The sequence below is a fragment of the Scomber scombrus genome, chromosome 8, assembly GCF_963691925.1.
Source record: "Scomber scombrus chromosome 8, fScoSco1.1, whole genome shotgun sequence".
NCBI classification, from domain to species: domain Eukaryota; kingdom Metazoa; phylum Chordata; class Actinopteri; order Scombriformes; family Scombridae; genus Scomber; species Scomber scombrus.
Window position 1 is genome coordinate 24256759 of NC_084977.1, and position 21802 is coordinate 24278560.

At 38.0% G+C, this 21802-nt stretch overlaps 1 protein-coding gene across 1 annotated transcript in view; it reads right to left on the reverse strand.

Moving 5' to 3' along the window:
• raver2 (ribonucleoprotein, PTB-binding 2) overlaps positions 1–21802 on the reverse strand; it is an 83261-nt gene that overhangs the window by 46500 nt on the left and 14959 nt on the right. Inside the window, exon 2 of the mRNA XM_062424502.1 lies at positions 14250–14316. Coding sequence (XP_062280486.1) covers positions 14250–14316 — 67 coding nt within the window. The remainder of the gene's footprint in view (positions 1–14249; positions 14317–21802) is intronic.

Below are 21802 nucleotides of genomic sequence, written 5' to 3' on the forward strand. Positions count from 1 at the left end.
AAAGGTCCCCACCCAGAACAGTATATGAGGTTGAGGCCAAAATCAATATGGGTGTAAGATACAGTATTTTTACACAATATTACAAGGTATGTGGTACAACTCAACTCTCTGCCGTACAATATAAGATCACTAAAACTTCCCTGAGGGCTTTGAGGGAGGGACTAGAATCAACAATTTGTTACACTTTTGGGGGCTGCCATAAAACGAATCAAATATGGTGGCTGAAATATGATCCTCCATCATACAACGTTTGGATTTTAAAAAGTACTGAACCTCTATGAGATGGAGAAATTCATACATCTGTCACACTCCCCCTTTCCTGTTTCTTCCTGGTCCCTTTGTCTTTTCATTTGATTTTTAGGTCTTTAAGTTTTTCATTGCATCTGGCTCCACTGTGCTTATACATATTAATGTAATTAAATCTGGATGTGTGAAGACAGCTGGCAACTGGAAAAAGAAAATGTTGAAAAGCAAAGCATTTGTTAACTTCACAAGAAACCTTTCTTACTCTCAAGTAATTGTTTCTGATACCATAATATGTAACTGCAGATATGCACTGTACTATGGGAGTACTCAAATGACACAGTTATACTCCAGCTGCTATTAGGCATATCCAACAAAAAATACAAATATTACCTACTTATTTGATGTATGCCAGCTAAGATATTGTACAAGTTGTATGCTATACAGTAGCAGACATATATAGAGAGGTTAGGAGTTTGTTTGATTGTCTTAAAAAAGATTTTACTCATACAGAAAACCAGCCATTTAGGGCTAAAGGTTGTCTGAATGCACTCTGTCCTGATTGGCCAATAGTTTCCGAAGTCTACACAAACAAACAGTACCAGTAGGATTTCACTTCTTTTTCTCGTTCTTTACTCTCAATGAAAACTTCTCAAATACATCAGTAAATGTTCGAGCCCCAATCTGATAGAAGATGAACAACTAATGTACCAATCTGACATCATCACAAAGAGGAAGTAGAGGTTACTTTGAAAACTGAGCATTCTGACCAGGCTGAAGCCGTGGCTTTTGACTTTCAAGGAGCATTTTACATGCATGCACCTCAAATTTTGGAACTTTAACCATGATTACCACGGATCCCAACATCATAACAGTATAAAAAATAAAATAAAAAGCATGATAGGGCCCCTTTAAAAGGACTACAAAAGTGCACTGACATTATTGGTGATGAATATGATGTCCCTTCTACTGTTACCTTTTAGACCAAGTAACTGCAGTTTAATGGAGAGAAACAATCTTGGAGTGTGTTAGAACTGTTGCCCATAATGCTGCATCCATTACACCAAGGTCCCCACTCTAAATATATCTGCATGTGTTTGTATGTGACCTATTGGGGCATTTGTCAATCTATAATGACACACATTGAAGACAGTTTCATGTACTGTTTCATGTATGGCTTGACATCAACAAAACATTCATGCATTGGCTTCTGGAGATACAATTCAGCTATAACGAGGCAGTCTCTGGTGAGGCGATAGTATTGTTCATCACATTTTTCTCAGAATTACATAATTTGTGCCTCATTGTTGACAGTCGCCTTGTAACGATCAAATGAAAGAAACAATAAGACTGCTGAGAATTGGCAAAGGAAAGGGAATCATCACAGTCATCATCATCTCCTCTCTTGGTGTCATCTTGAGTAGGTCACAAGCAGAGGCGTGTGTGTGGGGGGGGGGGGGGTACTTATCACTTCATTATGTACCCACAGTGCACTTGGTCTAATGAACATCTCAAGAATTAAATTATGGACACACACACACACAAACATAGAAACATGACATGACATATATTCACATATTCAGTCAGCCTGACAGCAAGAGGTACAGTCATGGGGTGTGTGTGTGTGTGTGTGTGTGTGTGTGTGTGTGTGTGTGTGTGTGTGTGTGTGTGTGTGTGTGTGTGTGTGTGTGTGTGTGTGTGTGTGTGTGTGTGTGTGTGTGTGTGTGTGTGTGTGTGTGTGTGTGTGTGTGTCAGATAACATCAAAGATAACAGCCGCATCACATTTGTGTGGCCTGTGCTGATTTACATTTAGTGAGCAGACAGATGGACAGATGATGATAGAGAGGGAGAAATAGAAAGGGAGGAGAGGAAAGGAGGGGAGAGGACGGGGGTGAGATACAGAGAAACAAAGAAAGGGAGCAATGACAAGCTGCTGTCCAGGGAAGCAATTAGAACAAGGAGAGATGGACTCTGCTGCTGTCACTTAAGACAGGAAGATAGAGAACAAAAAGTGAAAAATAGAAAAAGAGCAGTGCTGAGGCTCATAATGGCTCTGTTAGATAGTGTTGTGCAGTCCTGAGAGAACAACTCCAAACACACACACACACACACACACACACACACACACACACACACATTAAAAAAGGCACAGAGGTCTTGTTCCACTGAAAAGGTAAAACCTCGACTCTTAATCACTAATGCCCTAATTTGAATAATTGCACTTAATGTAAAAAAAAAAAAAAAAAAAAAAAAGCAGGAGCAGTCATATTAGCAGGCTCAGAACTCTTTAGAACAATGTTCACTTTTATTTAGCTTCTTCATTAAGAGGAAAACAGATGGATGTTGTGAAAACTCTTGCATAATCGTGTAGGGGTGTGTTATGTGTTTGAAGATAGAATAGTGTTCACTTACACTGTAACATTAGGTATTGATGTGGGGAGGGAAAAGCAACAGCCATATTACAATTCACTCATAATTTAAGAGAAACTATAAAGCTGTGTGTTTGGTCCAATGTAATTTAATTTGTGATTAGGGTAATCTTCACTAATTCTGTTTACATACATTAAATTAGGGTTGCAACTAACACTTTTCTTAATTGATGAATCTGCTCATTAGTGTATTGATTAATCATTTAGTCAGTGAAATTCTAAAAATTGTGGGGATAAAAAGGCATGTATAATTTCTCAGAGAACCCTGGTGATGTCTTTTATTTACTTACATACATTGTTAATGCTATTCATGTGCTTTGAAATCCTAATCTCCAAAATCCTCCAATGAAAGGTATTTGTAAGGCATTTATAAACAGAATTGAGAAGTTTCTTCACAAATTATACCAGCTTTCAGCCCCCCAGTGATGCTGCATGTAATGAGCTTAATGCTTTTTTAGACATTTACGAAAACCCCAGGCAGTGAACTGCAGCCATTTCTCACACCATCAACTTCTACTTCTAAACAAAATGCACCCTTCCAGACATCACAAACAACTAACAGCAAAGCTAATCAACTTTCCATTCTGCAGCATCATTACCAGAGAAGAACACTAACCGACAACAACTCAAACACAAAGATATTCATCTTCCAACACAGTGGTGAGAATAGAGAGAGAATAGCTTACTGAAAAAAACAGTAACAGAAAAAAGGAAAAGGCTGTAAAAAAAAAAAAAAAAAAAAAAAAAAAGAACAAAGAGGAGCTTTATGATAATTTTAATGACTGAGTCAAAATGAAAACGGTACAAGCAGGGGCACTGGTAATACATGGTGTTATTACTCAGCGATTGTCTGCTGCGGGACGAGTCACTGAGTCCATACAGGTCCCTCTCGACTTGTGTATTTTTGTTTCTCCCACCCTGTCACAGACATACATACACACAAAGCAACAGACCAATGAGCTTGCATGTGTTATCTTCATTACTGGACAGTGCAGCGACAAACACAAAGGCCTCCATTGAAAGGCTGGGATTCCCAGGATAACCCTCGCTATTGTATTCCCAGATCCCCGGTTCCGCAGCACTGCCGAATTAGTACACATACCTCAGGACTTGTGCTGCGCTTGGGACTGGTGGTGTCATGTGGAAGCAGCTAGCTCGCTGTGGCTGGTTGGTGGGCTGCCTGGATGGTTGGATATTTGGATATTTGGATGGATGGATGGATGGATGGATGGATGGATGGATGGATGGATGGATTGATGTAGATTCCTAACAGGCTGGCACACAGCTTCATCTGCCAGTCTGTTGGTACATATGCAAATGCGTGCATCTGTGTGCCTGTCGGACTGCCGTCTGCCATTCTGACTATCTGGCTAAGGTTTCAACTCAAAGCTAATTTGATTCTTGGCAGCTGAGATCCAACACTAAACCAAAACATACCTCAAACATTTCTTCATATTTAAACATTCAAAAAGACTAACATTATGTCCCGATTCCAGACTACATACTTATTGTATACAGTATAATTTCCTGTTCGTTGCACTTAGTATACTATATTTCAAAAATTCAATAGTTATTTTTATGTTTTTCTGAAGTGTTTTTGGAATTGTGTCACCACCATCAACTATTACTTTTAAATTTGTCCATCTCTGTGCAGCTCCTCCATTTCTTTTGTGCATTACATTGTGTGGAAAATAGTGTCCATCTGGAGCACATTCAAAACATCAAGGGCTTTTTAGTTTGCCTAACAAATGTTTTGACATGAGTACACTTAGCTTTGACACATTTCTAGTGTCAGCATAATACTAGATAAAGTAAGGGGAGGAAAGCCATTAGGATTCATCCTCTGTGGATTATGAATGTTTGTATGAAGTAAAACGTGTTGTTGTTGTTGAAATACTAGAGTTTGGAACAAAGTGGTCAAACAAACAGTATTTTATATCCCTTGAGCTCTGCTGTGAGCATGGCTAAAAATCAAAATATGCCCAAAAAACCCTCTTTACTGATCTGCATTTCAAATTGGTTTTGGATCAACATTTGCTCTTGAGAGGAGCATGATTGTAAAGATACATTTCTTTTCTGCTGGGTTATGATCTCAAATGAGTTGTCGTGGATATAAATATTAACTACTTGATTAAAACTGATGATGAGAAATAAATAATTAAAACTCATAACCAAGAGGGATATCTACCCTTTTAAAATTAAACATGCACAGTGGTGAAGCCATTTTACTGACTGACACGCTCACACATACACACTCTTTCACTTATCAAAGGCCTCTGGCAACAAGCGAATTGAAACATTTTGGATGTGAAACACAAAATTTAAATTAAACATCACCAGAGCTGGAATCTTAACATGAACAAATTTGCAGCCAACTCATAATCTGCTCTGATAATGAGATTTTATCCGGTGCTGGCAATCCGGCCAGATAGTAATGTGAGCATGGAGACTGATAATGATGGATGTTCAACTTTTTGAATGCGGGCCACGGACTGGCGAACAAGCTGCTGGTAAAGTGCCTCCAATTTGTTAGTAGTGAGGAAAGGACGGAAAGAAGGAAAAAAAGTAAGGAAAAGAGGGACTGAGAAGTTGGAAGCAGTGAAGACATTGGGAGGAAGACAAAGATAAAAGTACAGTGAGAGGACTTTTTGAGAGGGAAAATCTGGAGAGCAGGAGGGTTACTCATAGTCTCCTTGTGCATGTATGTGTCATAGTGTGTGTTGGGAGAGTAGGTGTTTAAGGAAAAATCATCATTAGCCGAGGAGCTGAAGCAACAGCCCAAAGCAAAGCCTCAAATGGAGACATGGCAAGACGTACACACACGGCGGGACACGCTTAAACACACACATTAACACAGATATGTGCACTGCAGGACACCCTGAGAAACACAGACACATAAACACTTCCATCAGTATGACCTAATAAGTCCAACAACGGTGGAGGCTGGCTCAGTGAACTGATATGGTCATGAGGTGCAGATGCATGCCAAAGCTGCTCTGAGCAGTACATTTCTATCAGAGCAGAGGTCGGAACGAGCCAGGAGAGGTTCCACTGACTAGTTACCATGCAAACAGTGAGAAAAACACCCCAGAAAGAAAGGGAGAGAGGGAGAGGGAGAGGGAGAGGGGGGGAGAGCTATACAAAGGAAATTCATTTAGTGGGAAAAATGTGTACTATAGGTAAATTACTATAGGGTCAATTACAAATGTATCCAGAACAAATTATCTTTGTTGTAATTAACACCTTTATTCCTGGGGAAGCTATTTACATACTCCTCAAGGAAAAGGACTCTAACATTGAGGTGATGCATGATTACATTTTCAAACACTACTACAAAGGTGAGTCTTGTTAAAATGACTTGTAATTAGGAACATTCCTTAACTATAGAGGAGGCCTGTTTTATCTAGAGACAACTAAACAAAACTCTTCCTCATCATCATCATCATCATCTTTTGCATTAATTGCATTTACAGTACATGACAAAATAAATTGGGCAGGCCATTAACAAACAATAATAAAAGCTAAAATTAGGCTCTTGCAGATACATTGGTATAAATATACTAATGCACAACAAAAATGTGATAGGTTATGATAGAAAGTTTAGAAATAGAGATTCACTGACACAATCTGACGAAACAGTATCGGCCTTGATAACTGAACTTATTAAGTGAACTGCGTATTGGCCAGATATGACGATCCATATTAAATACAGGTTCTTTGTCACTGTCATTATGAAACTGACAAACAGCCAATTATGAATTGGCTGTTTGTGCTGTAATTTACAGTCACAACTCCATTTTTAGTACCTAATATTTCCAACAAAAGGATGGTCATAAATAATCAAATACGTTACTAATTTGGAAAGGTCCAGAGATTCAGTTGGTGGATGTTTCGAGAAAAAGGTAATCAAACATGTAATTTTCCATCACACATACCTTGAAGTTGGTTTCATTATTAGTGAGGGTCACTATTTTCAATCCTAGTGTATATGTACGGAAAATAAATCTGGGCTTCTTCCACACATACATAAACTGAAAAATGAAGTTGGTATAAAAGTAGGAGTCCAAACCTCTCACCCATATAAAAAGGAGTCATTGCTAAGAGGAGTTCCCAAGTGCCCAAAAACACACTTTACCATTTAAAACAAACAGGCTCTCACACTCCCAGGTGATCAACTCAAAATGTTCCAGTCCTATGCATGCTTGACTGTGTTTTTTGTCCGCATTTGTGATACGCAGAGGGAATATATGTGCATTTCACACCAATTATAATTCTTCTCACATAAAACCACGTAGCCATTTTCTGTTCCCCAGAGGATTTATGCCATTTTTGATCCATACCTTCTTGACAGCATGCAGTGCCTGACCCATACGGGGTTCTCAAATACCAGAATTGATGTTTGGAGATAACAATGAAAAACGACTGGACTGTGAATGACCTGCTGAGCATAAACATCTGTACTGTGGTCTCTGCATGTTAGAGGTCTGAATCTGGCTCATAACCTGGAAACAGTTGTCTTTTAGCTCCTCTTTTGATTATAAATCAGCCTTTTTAAAATAATGTGTAATCTAGACTGCCATTGTGCAACACAATTATTCATAAATAACCAGAAAATATGCCCAAAATGATGTGTTTTGCATCACATATTCTCTAAGAAAGCATTGATTTCAAACTTTCAGATATTAAAGATGAATTTATCTGATAAGACTGATTTTTATGTGAAAATCCTTCAAATAAAATTCACAAAGGGAGCTTCCATTCACTTTACATGATTTAATATCTAACAACAGTAGAAAGAAATATAAAACCAATATTAAACCCAATTCGAGCTCATCTGACTGTTAACAGCCATGATCTGCTGCATATCTGCATCACAATGACAAAAACTGTCTCTGAATATTGCGATATGAAATGTGCAACAGGGCTCAATATTTTCTCTATTAACATGAAAATCTGTCAAACTAATTTCACGAGAGGGGTGTAAACTCTTCAAGTGTGCCCATTTTGAATTAGATGACAGATTAACCATGCAGAATGATTTGTAGGCAAATAATTTTCACATCATAAAAAATTAAACATGTTTCTAAGTCAACCTTGTGGGGAAATGTAAATGAACCCGCTGACCTGCTGATCACCCTTCTTGTTAAGGCTCAACAAATAACACTGAAGCCAGCAATGTCTAGTAACAGATTACCTGACCGGGCGAAAACCGATTTTGGGCTAATTCTCTCCTGGTTGCTCAGCAAGTAACTAAATGAGGTGAGATTGATTACAGTGAGAATCTCTCCCATCTTATTCCTCCATTTATCCCTATCTCTTGCTCTCAGCACCTGCTGATATAGAAACCAATGTTCCAACCCACTCCCAGTTGTGCATGGCCGGATTCATTTGGGCCTGTGCCTGGTCTATGTAAAACTATTTTTTGGCTCAAATCCTGCTGAAAATACTGTGCACAGAACGTGTCATTGGCAAAAAAACAACTAATTTATGGACTTAATTTTTTAATTCAAATTCTCAAATGAGTAATTTGTGTGTACAGATTAAATAATTCTTGCAATCAAATTAGTATTGTTTTTGGCATCAGGCAGCCTCCTTCAGGTCTTTCACTCTCTTGCCACACAAACAGAACCATTCCTTAAAGTAATACATGCAGTAGCTACTTTATAACCTAACTGCAGTCTACTCAAGGTCTAAGGTGTACACAGAACAGTCATAAAAGCAGATATAAATGCAACTATACAACATGCAGCCAATTCAATTACATGTTTCATTACATACCATGAAATCTTATATTTTGTACTGTCTCTCTCAATTAACATTCAAATTTCTGAAGGAACGAAAACGTACTAAACCTATTTGTTCTTATTTTTGCACTCAGCCGTACTCCCAATGAGGTCTTTACATAACTCAGCAGTTGACATCTGGTCACGCCCAATGACTCCACTCGCCATCTTGATCATGACATGCACTGCAATTTATCTTGGTCCTAGTAGCACATACTACCAAACACACTAATAAGGCCAAAGGAGAAGATGTGCTGTAGGACAGTTGCAAGACACAATAATCAACATTAAAACTGTATAATTTCCATTAGAGGGACATTTGCTGTTACAGTCTTTTGACCTTTACAAGTATTTCAATGTTGACATTGGTAAGTGGGACTTCTCCTCCACTATGCCTAAAATCTATGACCATTTCCTTTGTTTTAGTCATGGTTACCTCAAGGAAATCTTCCAAACACCATTAAATGAATTTCCCTACCTCTTCTACCTCAAAACAACCCAAGGATGAATTGTCTGGCTTTAGGAATCCATCAAGGCTGTATGAACTGCATACTTAAAAAAGGTGTGAGTTGAGACTAAAGCTACACACTCATTGGTGTACAGCCTATACAACATGGAAGATACAATGCAGCCCTGTGGGGCCTGTATCTATAAACTAAGGAGAGGAAATAGCTGTGTTAATCTCACCTGCTGGGTATGATTCAGGAGAAAATCATTAATCCAAAGAATGAATTTGCCCACCAGCAGGTAGGGTTGGATGGTTTTAAAGACACAGCTAAAATCAACTAATACAATCTTTACAAGACTGTGAGTTTGTTACCTGGTATGTTCATATGTACTGTTGTTCTTTGTCAGCAGTGTATCCTCAAATTGACACTTGAATTTTCTGTCCAAAATGTAAAACCAAAATCTAACAGAATTAGCATTTTATCATTATGCTTAAATTTCATTAGGACATACTTGATCATCTTAGAATATAAAGCCCAATATATTGTTTGACCACGGTTTCTGTAACCCACACTAACTAGAAAAACGGGGGAAGCTCAACTGTTCATACACGTGTTCAGCTGGTTTTCTATTAAAGTAGAGGAATGTGTGTGAGTTGGTGTTTGAGAGCTTAAGTGGCAATCCTTAAAGGCCCAGCACACCCACATACACCCACACAGGTGTTTTTACTTGTTTTACCAGATTAACTCTCTTCTCTGGACTGTGTGGGTATGTATAAACTGTGTTTGATTGACATCTCCATTACTGTCCTGTTAACTTTATTGAACCTGGTAGGATGGGACAATTCACACCTTTATCATTTCATACTGATTCACAAAGTCCAGTGACTTCTCATAATTCCCACCATCCTCCACATATCTAATCTAATCTGCCAGAATAATGAAAACACCTGTATGGTTGTGCACTGCGTATAACATTTTCATTCATTCTTCATTTGGATTCTCTTTATAAACAGCAGACGTGACATAACACACATACTCACACACAAAATCTGTTCATGAAAGTGTATATGTCTATTCAGAAGTCTCTAGTTTAAACAGCAACAGCAGTGACTTTGTTGGAGAACAGAGAAAGAGTTGTCTGCTTCACATTAGCATCAACAAACACCATAGCTAAACAGTGATTAAAAAGGAATTCCATCTACAGAAAGTCATATACTAGTCATAAACTAAAAAATCCAAGGACAAGTCTATTGCACACACTGTTATTCGCCAGTGACCTCAGAAATACAGACAGGTGACAAATTAAAGTACAAACCTGGATAAATGAGTGGAGAAACATAACGAATGCAGATGCTGCAGATACACTGTGTGGTACAATTAAGCAATTAAAATCCAATCATGCTCTGTGGCATGTTTGAAAATGCTGAGCAGGCACAGTTGATTCAGATTTTTTATCAAGATGGCAAGAGTAAATTGTTGTTGTCATTGTTGGGGAACGGGTGGCAGGAGCTTCAGTCACAAAGACTGCTCAACTGGCTGGCGTTTCAATAAGAACAGTGACATCTGCATTTAGATCTATGGGAAAGACATCAGTAAATAGTGTCAGAAATTGTGGTCGACAACACACATTTGACGACCATGGTGCTTGTCCATTAGTGAGATATGTAAAAAAAAAAAAAAAAAAAAAAAAAAAAAAAAAACTTCAGTAATCAAGGATAAGATTTCACTTTCATGAAGCAGAGGATGAGATACAAGGACGCCTTTGAGACAAATAAAAACATTTAAAAAGTGAATGATAATGAGGCTCTCATATTCACCCTTTTGGAAATAAGAATCTAACTTTTTTTAAATCTTTACTGTGTGTTGTGATGCTGTCTTCACTCAAATGAAAATAGTCAAAACAAATTAACAGTGAGTCTGTACAGCAAGGATTATTAAAACTACAGCTACAGACACTGAGAATCTCCATATGCAAAGTTGGCATCTTTTCCTTTTTGTAACCAATGGAAAATAAACATTTCTGAGGGTTTGGGTTTTAGGATCTTCTCTACACATTTCAGTTCATTAACTTAAAATTATTTCACAGAGTGCTACATTTCAGTGTTGCATAGTGGCAGAAATCTCGCCATTTTTTTTAGAAACAGAGAAGGAGAAAGAGGAAGGAGAGTGTGAGTCAGACTGTAAACAGTTGGTTGGGGTGATGTTATCCAGCTGCCATGAAAAGTGATCCAATGTCTGGTAAGTTCAAGCTGACCTCCATGTCACTCACACTCATACTCACACACACTCTCACACACACATACACACACCAAGCACCAACACTGCTCTCCCTATGAAACATGTAGAAACACAGCCGTACATTTTTGTTATGACACCTAACACACAAACACAAAGGCATGTATACATAAGCGCGCAAACACACACAAAGTATACAACCACAGGAGCTGAGGTTGGTAGTGCGTGTTTAGGGTTAAGTGAGGAGGTGAAAAGCCAGGGGTTTACCAGATCAAGGTAAAATATTCAATCCCTCAGCGCACACACACACACACACACACACACACACACACACACACACACACACACACACACACACACACACACACACACACACACACACACACACACACACACACACACACACACACACACACACACACACACACACACACACACACACACACACACACACACACACACACACAGTGACAAGCTACAGATGCTTGAAATCAATCTTTCACACCTCTAACGGCAGCAGTCGGGGATCTCCCAACATACATGCACACACACCAGCTAGGGGAACCCTGCCTGCTGAGGTTGCAGCCCACCTACAACAATCCCATTTGTACTTGTTTCAGTAAGGCGTATGGTTGTTAAAAAGCAGTGTCACCAAGTTTAACTGTTGTTCCATTAGGAGCTCATCCACATCTATTGGAACAGAAAACAAACTAAGTCAGATATCAGTCCAGTTCCAGCAAATTAAATAAAGTAAGATTGCTAGTGTGTTGTTGCGCTTCAGACTGAAAAGATGGGTTTCAGCTCATCGTGAAAGATGATTTTTCTGTCCTGAATTCAATATGAACTTTATTCCACCACTAAGCAGAGTGGTACCTTGAGCCTTGACCGAGTGACTGGGCGGCTATTTGTCTAGAGGAGCTCAACGGTCGGACATGAGTGTAAAGTTTGACCAAATGACTAAGAATACTTTTTTTATTCATCCAAAGACAATAGAAACAAAAAATTATACTGTATAATTTGCTAAAACCAAGTTCCCATGTCACAATAGTCAATCCATTCAGCCCCATTTCTCACCAAATGATGCCAACATCCACAGTTTTGTTATTTGCCCACCAAAAGAGAAAAAATACTAATTTAACTGCTGATTGTTCAGTCAATTCAGGGTTTATAGTGAGGTTTCATCTGAAAATGCTCACTGTGGTGTTCAGATTTTCCGTATAGACACACTGTGATCAGCTTCAGCTGAAAAGTAAAGCTAGCAAGCTGTAAAAGCTCCTGGTCTTGCCACTGAGCAGACAGCACCTCCCACAGCCACACCTCTGCTGTAATGTACCATCTTAACAGTGTCCTTAATAAAATTTGGGATGAAATTACCTGGAAAAATAACTTAAAAGAAAAACCTCCCTCCTTATCTCACTTTCACCCAAGGCCCTTCACAGAACTCTTTGAAGATAAACTCTTCTCAAACATCCTCCATTTTTAATTCAGAGAACTAATATTGACACCCCCAGACGTTACCATTTTATATTGTCAAACTACTGAAATAAATCCTTGAAATGAAACAAGTGGTACTTCAGTGAAGTATAGAGAAAAGAGAAATATAAAAAGGAAGTAGGGAAAAGGGAGAGACTGACAGAGATCTTTGGCAGCATTAGAGAAGGAATGACAGCGGCTGAGAGAGAGATAAAGGGCATCTAGTGAGAGACAGTAAAAAAAGAAAGAAACAAAGCAATGCCATCACTAGCATCACAACAGGTTTATTGGGGAAAATTACACTTTGTCTTAAAAAGCTTCTGAGGTCTGTGACGCCACATTAGCATCCCACTCCACCCACCCAGGTACATCAGAGCCACTGGAGCAGCCTAATTAGTAGAGTACAGTGGCTGCCGGTCTGATGAGGGCCCATGTTTCATCAGGCTCTCTTTTGCTCTGAAACACCATTAACCTTTTGGACAAGCCGGCGCTTTGATATCTCAGCTGTTTACAGCTCCCCTCCACTTTCTAAAAGCGTTATGTTTCAGGTGCTTGGCTGACTGCATGGACTAAATATAGGCACTATGTAAGATTTCCCTGGAAAGGGACACACTCTAGAGGCAGAGGGTCTGCTCTGTGTGTGTGTGTGTGTGTGTGTGTGTGTGTGTGTGTGTGTGTGTGTGTGTGTGTGTGTGTGTGTGTGTGTGTGTGTGTGTGTGTGTGTGTGTGAGACGCAAAAGGTCAGACAGATAAGAGAGACCCCTGATATGCATCCTGTATTTGTTTAAAGACTGAACATCTGAAGAACAACTTTTACCATATGAATTCAGTCCATTTTAATTCGAACAAACAACCAAATAATTACAATTTTTATTCTATATTTTACAACTAGTTGAACTGAACCCATCACTTACTCCTCATGCTCACCCTCTATTGCTCTCACTTGTCAATCTTGCAGTCTCATTTACCTTAATGTACAGTTCATCCTGAACTTGAACTCCAAGTGATACTACATACGATTGTTTGACTCCTCTCAATGGAAGGAAAAAATACAGCACAACACAAGCTTAATCAATTACTGAATTATAGAAACACTCAAACACTCTGCATAACAGTGAGTGCATTATGTAACACTCCCACAATATTATATTTTATCATTAAATCTAACCATATTGTGCACATTTCTGATTAATTTTATTCGTTTCAGTCAGTTCAGAGACAATTTAGCTTGTTATACAGCAACAGACATGTTTTATTTTTGTTTTTTTTCCTAGACCTATGATATTCTCAGTCATATAACCACTAGCGCTGTGCTCACAACCAACCAACAATAACCATTATATAAACAAAACACTTCAGACCCTAGTCACTGGAGTCAAAGGCAAGAGTATTTGGCTGGCCATCATCCCAACCCCTACACTATTATACATCAAACTATTACCCTTTATGATCATGTATCCTGCTTCACTTCATTCATAATTATCACTGCTGCACAACTTTCATTCTGCTATAACAGCACATTTGAAATAGGGGGTGTCATGGCTCCATGTTTACAATTAGTAGTTAGAAGTTAAGCAAAATGTTAATCTGAGTAAAGCTGCATTTGTATATGGCTGAGTTTTAGAATGAGTTTTACCTGTTCCTTTGTTGCGATCCACAAAGCAGTACTTCAGTTCATACTCTTTCAGAATTTCATGGACCTCCTATGAGGAGAGAGAAAAACAGAGACAGAGAGAAACTTGAGCTAATAAATCACCAAAATGCAACAACAACAAAAAAAACTGTCAAAGAACTGTTCAAACTCAAATGTTTTAATATAAAACACATCATTACTTATTATGTGTTACCTTTCAAAAAAGTAAAATAAAACTGATCAATCAACTAATCAATAAATATATCAGAAATTACAGTACAACTCTACTACTGTGTACTTTACTGTGCAGGTCGCATGTTTAGAGCACTCTTTTAACAGGAAGTTACTGTTATTGACTTAGCAGCTGCTTTCAGTAACATACTGACTGTCACCATGAAAGCTTAATTAGATGAATTATAAAAATGTATTTTTGCACATCGTAAGACACACACTGAAGAAACCTTATTTTTTGGACACTTCAAGATACTCTTTTCCTTCACAATAAATTATTTGATGAGTGACTTCCTAATTGCAGTAATTTGTCTCTAATGGGTAATTATTATTATTCGTTATATTTTTTAGGTGTACATTTAAGATAAAAAGCTTTCTTTCTCCAGTCAGGCTTATATTACAGCGCTCCAATCCACATGAGAGACATACCCACAGTGGCATATCAAAGAAATAAACCTGAAATTATTCTTCATAAGAATGGACAGTGGAGTCCATCCTAGTAAAGATTTTTATTTTGTCTTTTTAGTGACATTTTATAATGAAAGGAACAATGCAGTAGCACAGCAAAAGATCCTCACGCCCTGCCTGAGGGCGTTGCGAACCTCTATGCACATTGCTAGCTCTGTTAGCCTCAGCTTCTGCTTGATGGGTTTCACTTTTATGCAGCGACACAGACTCACACAAGTATTGCACATAAGTAAATGACAGCACATACTGTTTTGAGCTGGACAATAAAGTTGTTTTTTATATATACTCCTGTGACATGAGTAACCGTGTTAGTCCAACAACTGTCAAGCATGTCCAGGAGCACAATTACAGATTGAACAGCAACACAGTGTAGGTGGAAGGACAGAAAAACAACCTCAGTGCTAAAACAACCCGCAAGCCTCAGCCTTAACAATGACTATGGAAAGATCATTTCAAAAACAAAATGATTACTGTTAAGTGGCACCAGAGGCAAAAAGAAATGGCCAGTGCATTACGATTCACTTCAAACAGGACGTTTATCCTCAGGTGCAAGGCAAGGCAAGGCAAGGCAAGGCAGTTTTATTTATATAGCGCATTTCATACACAGTGGCAACTCAATGTGCTTTACATAAAACAAACATTCAACAGAATTTTTTTTTTAAAAAACATGGAATTTGAGAAATAAAAATACAACCCAATCATAGTACACACGTACATACCCCCCCCCACCCCCCACACACACACACACACACACACACACACACACACACACACACACACACACACACACACACACACACACACACACACACACACACACACACACACACACACACACACACACACTAATAATAAAAACAAAGTACAGAAACATAGAAAGAGAGAGAAATAAAATACTATAATAGAGCATTAAAAATAAGATTGCAGCATAAAATAATGATTTGCTTTAAAATCATTAAAAGGACAGAGTGCAAATGAAAGATTACAATTTAAAGTGCTTTGAAAGAGCTCAATCATAAGCACAGGAGAAGAGAAGTGTTTTTAACCTGGATTTAAAAATATTCACAGTTGGGGCTGATTTCAGTTCTGCTGGTAGTTTGTTCCAGTTGTGTGCAGCATAACAGCTAAAAGCTGCTTCACCATGTTTAGTCTGAACTCTGGGCTCCACTATCTGACCTGAGTCAGTAGATCTCAGAGCTCTACTTGGTTTATATTCTACTAACATGTCATTCATGTATTCTGGACCTAAACCATTCAGTGATTTGTAGACCAGTAGCAGAACTTTAAAATATATTCTATAGCTGACTGGGAGCCAGTGTAAAGACTTTAGAACTGGAGTAATGTGCTCTGATCTCTTTGTTCTGGTCAAAACTCGGGCTGCAGCGTTCTGAATGAGCTGCAGTTGTTTAATGCTTTTTTGTGGGAGTCCAGTCAGAAGACCGTTACAGTAGTCTAGTCTACTGGAGATGAAAGCATGAATCAACTTCTCCTGGTCTGTTTGGGACATAAAACCCTTCACTCTGGATATGTTCTTAAGCTGATAGAAGGCTGTTTTGGTGATTGATTTGATATGACTGCTGAAGGTCAGATCTGAGTCTATCAGCACGCCAAGGTTTCGGACTTGGTCGCTAGTTTTTAGAGAGAGTGACTCGAGATGTTTACTGACAGCAATCCTCCTCTCTTTATTGCCAAAAACAATTACCTCAGTTTTGTCCTGATTTAATTGAAGGAAATTTTGGTTCATCCAATTTGTTACTTGCTCTAAACAGTGACACAATGACTGTATTGGACTGTAGTCATCCGGGGACAGTGCTAGGTATATCTGCGTGTAATCTGCATAACTGTGATAGTCTACATTAGAGTTCTGCAGAATTTGACCCAAAGGCAGCATATATAGACTGAACAGAAGGGGTCCAAGAACTGACCCCTGAGGAACTCCACATGTCATAGCCACTCGATCGGATTCATAACTTCCAATTGTCACAAAATAACTCCGCTCCTCCAAGTAGGACCTGAACCATTCTAGGACTGTTCCGCTGAGTCCTGCCCAAGTTTCCAACCTGTTCAACAGTATACTGTGATCCACAGTGTCAAACGCAGCACTGAGATCCAACAGGACCAGAACTGACACCTTGCCTGAGTCAGTGTTTAACCTTATGTCATTTAACACTCTAATAAGAGCTGTTTCTGTACTGTGATGTGGTCGGAAGCCTGATTGAAATTTGTCAAAAAGGCCACTGGAGTTCAAGAAATTGCTGAGTTGATTAAAAACCACTTTCTCAATGATCTTGGCTATAAAAGGAAGATTTGAGATAGGTCTGTAGTTGGTTAACATGGAAGCATCCAGCGTTCTCTTTTTTAAGATTGGCTTAATGGCAGCTACTTTTAGGGGTTTAGGAAACGTGCCTGATTGAAGTGAGCTATTTATTATTTGTCGCAAATCTGTTTGGACAGAGTTCACAATAGTTTTAAAAAAGTCTGATGGCATTGTGTCAAGACAGCATGTTGATGGTTTTAGATGCTGAACTGTTTCCTCTATGGTTTTTTGGTCAACTGTTTTAAATTCTGACATCGCAGTTGAGTTATTCCTGGGAGGTCTTAGGGATTGCGTCTTTTTATTGTTTTGTTGATTTGTGTTGATATTTAACCTTATGGACTGGATTTTTTCACTGAAAAAGCAAGCAAATTCATTGCATTTATCTGTGGAAAGGAGTTCTGGAGCTATCTGTTTAGGGGGGTTTGTAAGCTTATCAACCATAGCAAACAGAGTGCGAGTGTTGTTGATGTTCTTATTAATAATTTCAGAAAAGTGTCGCTGTCTAGCTTTGAGTAACTCATAGTTAAAATGACAAAGACTTTGTTTGTAAAGGTCAAGGTGAATTTGAAGTTTACTTTTTCTCCACTTACGCTCTGCTTTTCTGCATCAAAGCCTTTACCATCATAGTGTTCCTCCACTGTGTTTTCTTTCTGATGCAGGTGCAGGTGCAGACACACTAAACTCACTGTGATCAAAGTATTATGTGGTAAGATTCTCTCCTATTCTTGTCACATTGTCTTTTCCAGTTGCTCCCACTCTGTCTCTCATTATGTTGCTATCCAATTTTATTCAAACTTTTAAAAAATACAATAAATAAATGTGAACCGTGTGTATTTTCAAGAGTTGGTTTAAAGCAAATAAATAGGCTTTATGAATTAGCCTGAATATGGCAAAACTAGATGAAAACAGTCTGAACTGAGAAAGCATCTGTTCTGTTGTGTCAGCTAATGTTAGGTAAACTCTGTGCTTTTATTCACTCTCAGCTAATGCTGCCCATATTCTTCTGCTACTATTCTAAGAAGAAAACAAACAAAGGCACTCTGCAATACTGTAATGTACCAACTCATTCACACAGTAGTCACCTTTTACACAATAGTGAAAGAAGGTTTGACATTTCCAGGAGGTCACATGGACAGATACTTCACTTAAAACATTTTCATTCCTGATTATCACATTATTTCTATAGAGACAAAACAAATCTGCCTCAAGTGGTCAATACAATGTTCGAGCTGTTTCTAGTAGCCTATGTACTTTTTTTTCCTATCTCTCTTACCACCATCCAGCCCACTCATGTACACAGTGAGAAGGCACGCTCCATATCAGTGAAGGCCATGCAAGGCAGCCCACACAGAGGGTTAGCTTGCTCAACCTTAAAATCAGTGCAGAGTGAGCAGTAATCACTGAGAGGAACAAACGGAGAGATAGAGATGGAGATAGCGAGAAAGAGGAATGGGAAAAATACGTTTTTTTTCTCCATACACATCCTTTTCCAAATCCTCTTGCTACAATCACATGCTACAGGGAAGGGATTCAGGTAAAACAGCAGTAGTATGAAATGAAAGGGATAAAGATAAACCACCTCAAACCAAAACAATGCAAAACAACAAAACAAACAAAATCTCAATTTTATCATCATATCATGCAATCCGTTAAAAAGTCATGACTTTAATCTCTTAACACAAGTTTAGAATGTGCCAGTGCTATAAGAGAATATCTTAACAAATTTCCTGGAAACATAAATAGGAAAATATTTCACACATTTGATTTCCTTTGTAAACAAGTCAAAATATTCCTAGCATACTTTCAGGTTGTTTCACTATTTTAAGAAAATACTTTAAAGACTCAACAATAGTAAAGAAAAAAAAATTATGATTTGTATTTAACAAAGTTATAAGAGGTTTCTCAGATGTAATAATGCCAAAGCATGAATTAAAACTGTGTTGTAGACAATTAAACAACAAGGGTTGCTTGTTACAATACAATAACAAAATAGGATTAAACAATTTAGATTAAAGCATGCCTGTACAAATGTGTGAGGATTTAAGCTGTTGCTGTCAACCAAAGCCCCCCCCCCCCCGACCATTTTATTATATTAGCTTATCCCTCTGTTTCACCGCTTACATATATTCTGTAAATGTCTTCTTTTTTCCTGTTGTCTTTATTTCTCTGCCACCATACATGCTTGTTTAAGTTAAATCTGAGTCCTTGTATTTACTATAATTCTGTGTCTTTACAGCTCTGCGATAAAGGAACTAAAAAATAGATAAATAGATAAATCAGTCATAAACTGATTGATATTTACTGCTGTAATGGGAAGTACTGACAATGGAGTATACTTGATAACATTCACACAAGGTTGAATCATGCCACTCTGATGTTATTTTATTGCAAAGCGCTTTGCTTCTGTACTTAGATTGAGCTGTAATTTAGTTTATTGTAGCACTGACACATTACAAGACATTGTCATAATATCCAGGAGTATTGTTACTTATTTATTTTAGAGTCTGAAAAGTCCAGCCTCTTTCCTCAGCCACACAATTGATCAAATGACCAAACCATACTGCACTTTATATATTCCAGTTTGTTATTTGTACAGCACCTTTCATACAATAAATGCAGCTCAGAGTGCTGAAAAAGTAAGTAACGTGCTTCACATAAAAAGGAGCATAGAGAAATATTTAAAAAACAGAAAAGAAAGAGGAAAGAAATACAAATATTAATGTAATATAGGAATAGAAATAACAATAAAATAGTACATAGTAAAAGTAGCTAAAAAATAGAATAAAAACAAAATATAAAATCAAGTAAAAAAAAAACAACTATTAAAAGAAGTGTAGGAGTGACTATTAGAAAAAATATATTCCAGTTTGTTACACGTGATTTCCTTTCACACTCAGTGCTTTAATGATCTTCTGCTTTTCGCTATGTCCCTTCATACTACGACGTTCCATTTTGTTTGAATGGAATTCCCCCTGCGCTATTTCAATCCTGTTCTAATTAACACTTCCTTTGTAACCAAACCAATGTCACAAGTGTTTCCAAACAGCCACTGGGCTCAGTAAAGAGACGATCTGTAAAACCTACTCTTAGCTGTAAACTCACACAGAGCAAACACTTAAACCCTACAAAAACTAAACCTACAACTTGCAAAACATAAATCACCCTGATTTGAATAATCCTAGATAATATAGATACATTAACTTTTTATTACTGTTTGTACTATTTCATGTCGTCATGACCAACAGAATAGATAGAGAACCGGACAGTATGTGGGACAGAAGGACAAACTGCTATTAAGTTTCCTTAATCCCCATTCTACATTATGTTCCTTTAGTCTATGCCAACCTGTTCTACAGTGTTACTCTGTATGTTAGTTAGGATAATACTCCACAGGTGTTGATTTACAGCATAAATATGCATTGTTATGTATATCTGAAGAAAATAAAATAAAAATGAAAGGTGTTAGTTTACTGGCAGATTCTGTGTTTTCAGGGGGCCCTGGTATCATGAAATGTAGCCGTTCGATTTTTGCTTGATTCAATGATTTGTTCCACTGAGAAATGTTCTGCCAACAAATTGAGCCATTGTGACTCTATTTTGTGCCCGTACTTCCAGTTGAGCAATACTGTCTTTTTTTGCAATGTTCAAGATGATAAGTTTGGCATTGTGGTATTGGTGACTGATGCTTGTAAGGTCTACTAAGAGGCAGAGAGAATGGGAAATTGGAATGCTGTGACCCGAAATTTGGAAAATGGTCGTTATTATGTTACTCCAGAAATTGAGTTGGTGTGCAAAGCCATACTGAGTGAAAGTGGTTACCTGTAGTGTTGAGAGTGCACTGGGGACATAGTGTCTTTGAAACCTATTCAGTGCATTCTGTGTTGAGTTACACTTGTTCTTAGTATGGTCTTATATTGAAAGAGCTGTAGTCTGGGGTTACTGCTCATAGAGAAGATGTTATTGCATATTTGTCCCCAGAGGGTTGCATCAATACTCATCTGTGGAGGGGATTGTCAAAGGGGAGTCTTTGATTGATAAGATAAGTCTGTACAATTCTGACAGTGGTTTCTTGGATGTTGATATTGTAAATAGGTCTTTTACTAAATGGTGCAAGTTATTTGCAAGTTATTGTGTGTGCTCAATTTTTTTTTTTCCTGAGTGTGTTCTTGAGTTTTTGGGATATTGAAGAAAATTATCTGGAGTGAAATCAAACTTCTGGGTTAATTAATGGAGGTGTTCGAAGTGAGAGATGTATTTGGTTTTCCATGAATTAAAAGAGAACATAGGCTTGTTAACTGCAAATTCTGGGTTGTTCCAAATTGAGGTGAATTTACATGGTGAGGTTATGTGATTGGGGATCTTATTGATTTTACACCAAGCTTCCAGTGATGTGGCAATGACTGTGTTCTAGTAGAAGTTTTTTTTATTGTTGTTGAGAGAAATTATAGGTCTTTGATGAACAGTCTGTTGAATTCTGTGCACATTCTAACTATGAGTCTTGGTGAACAACTAGTGTGTGAGTTTGATTCTTGGTTGTTTG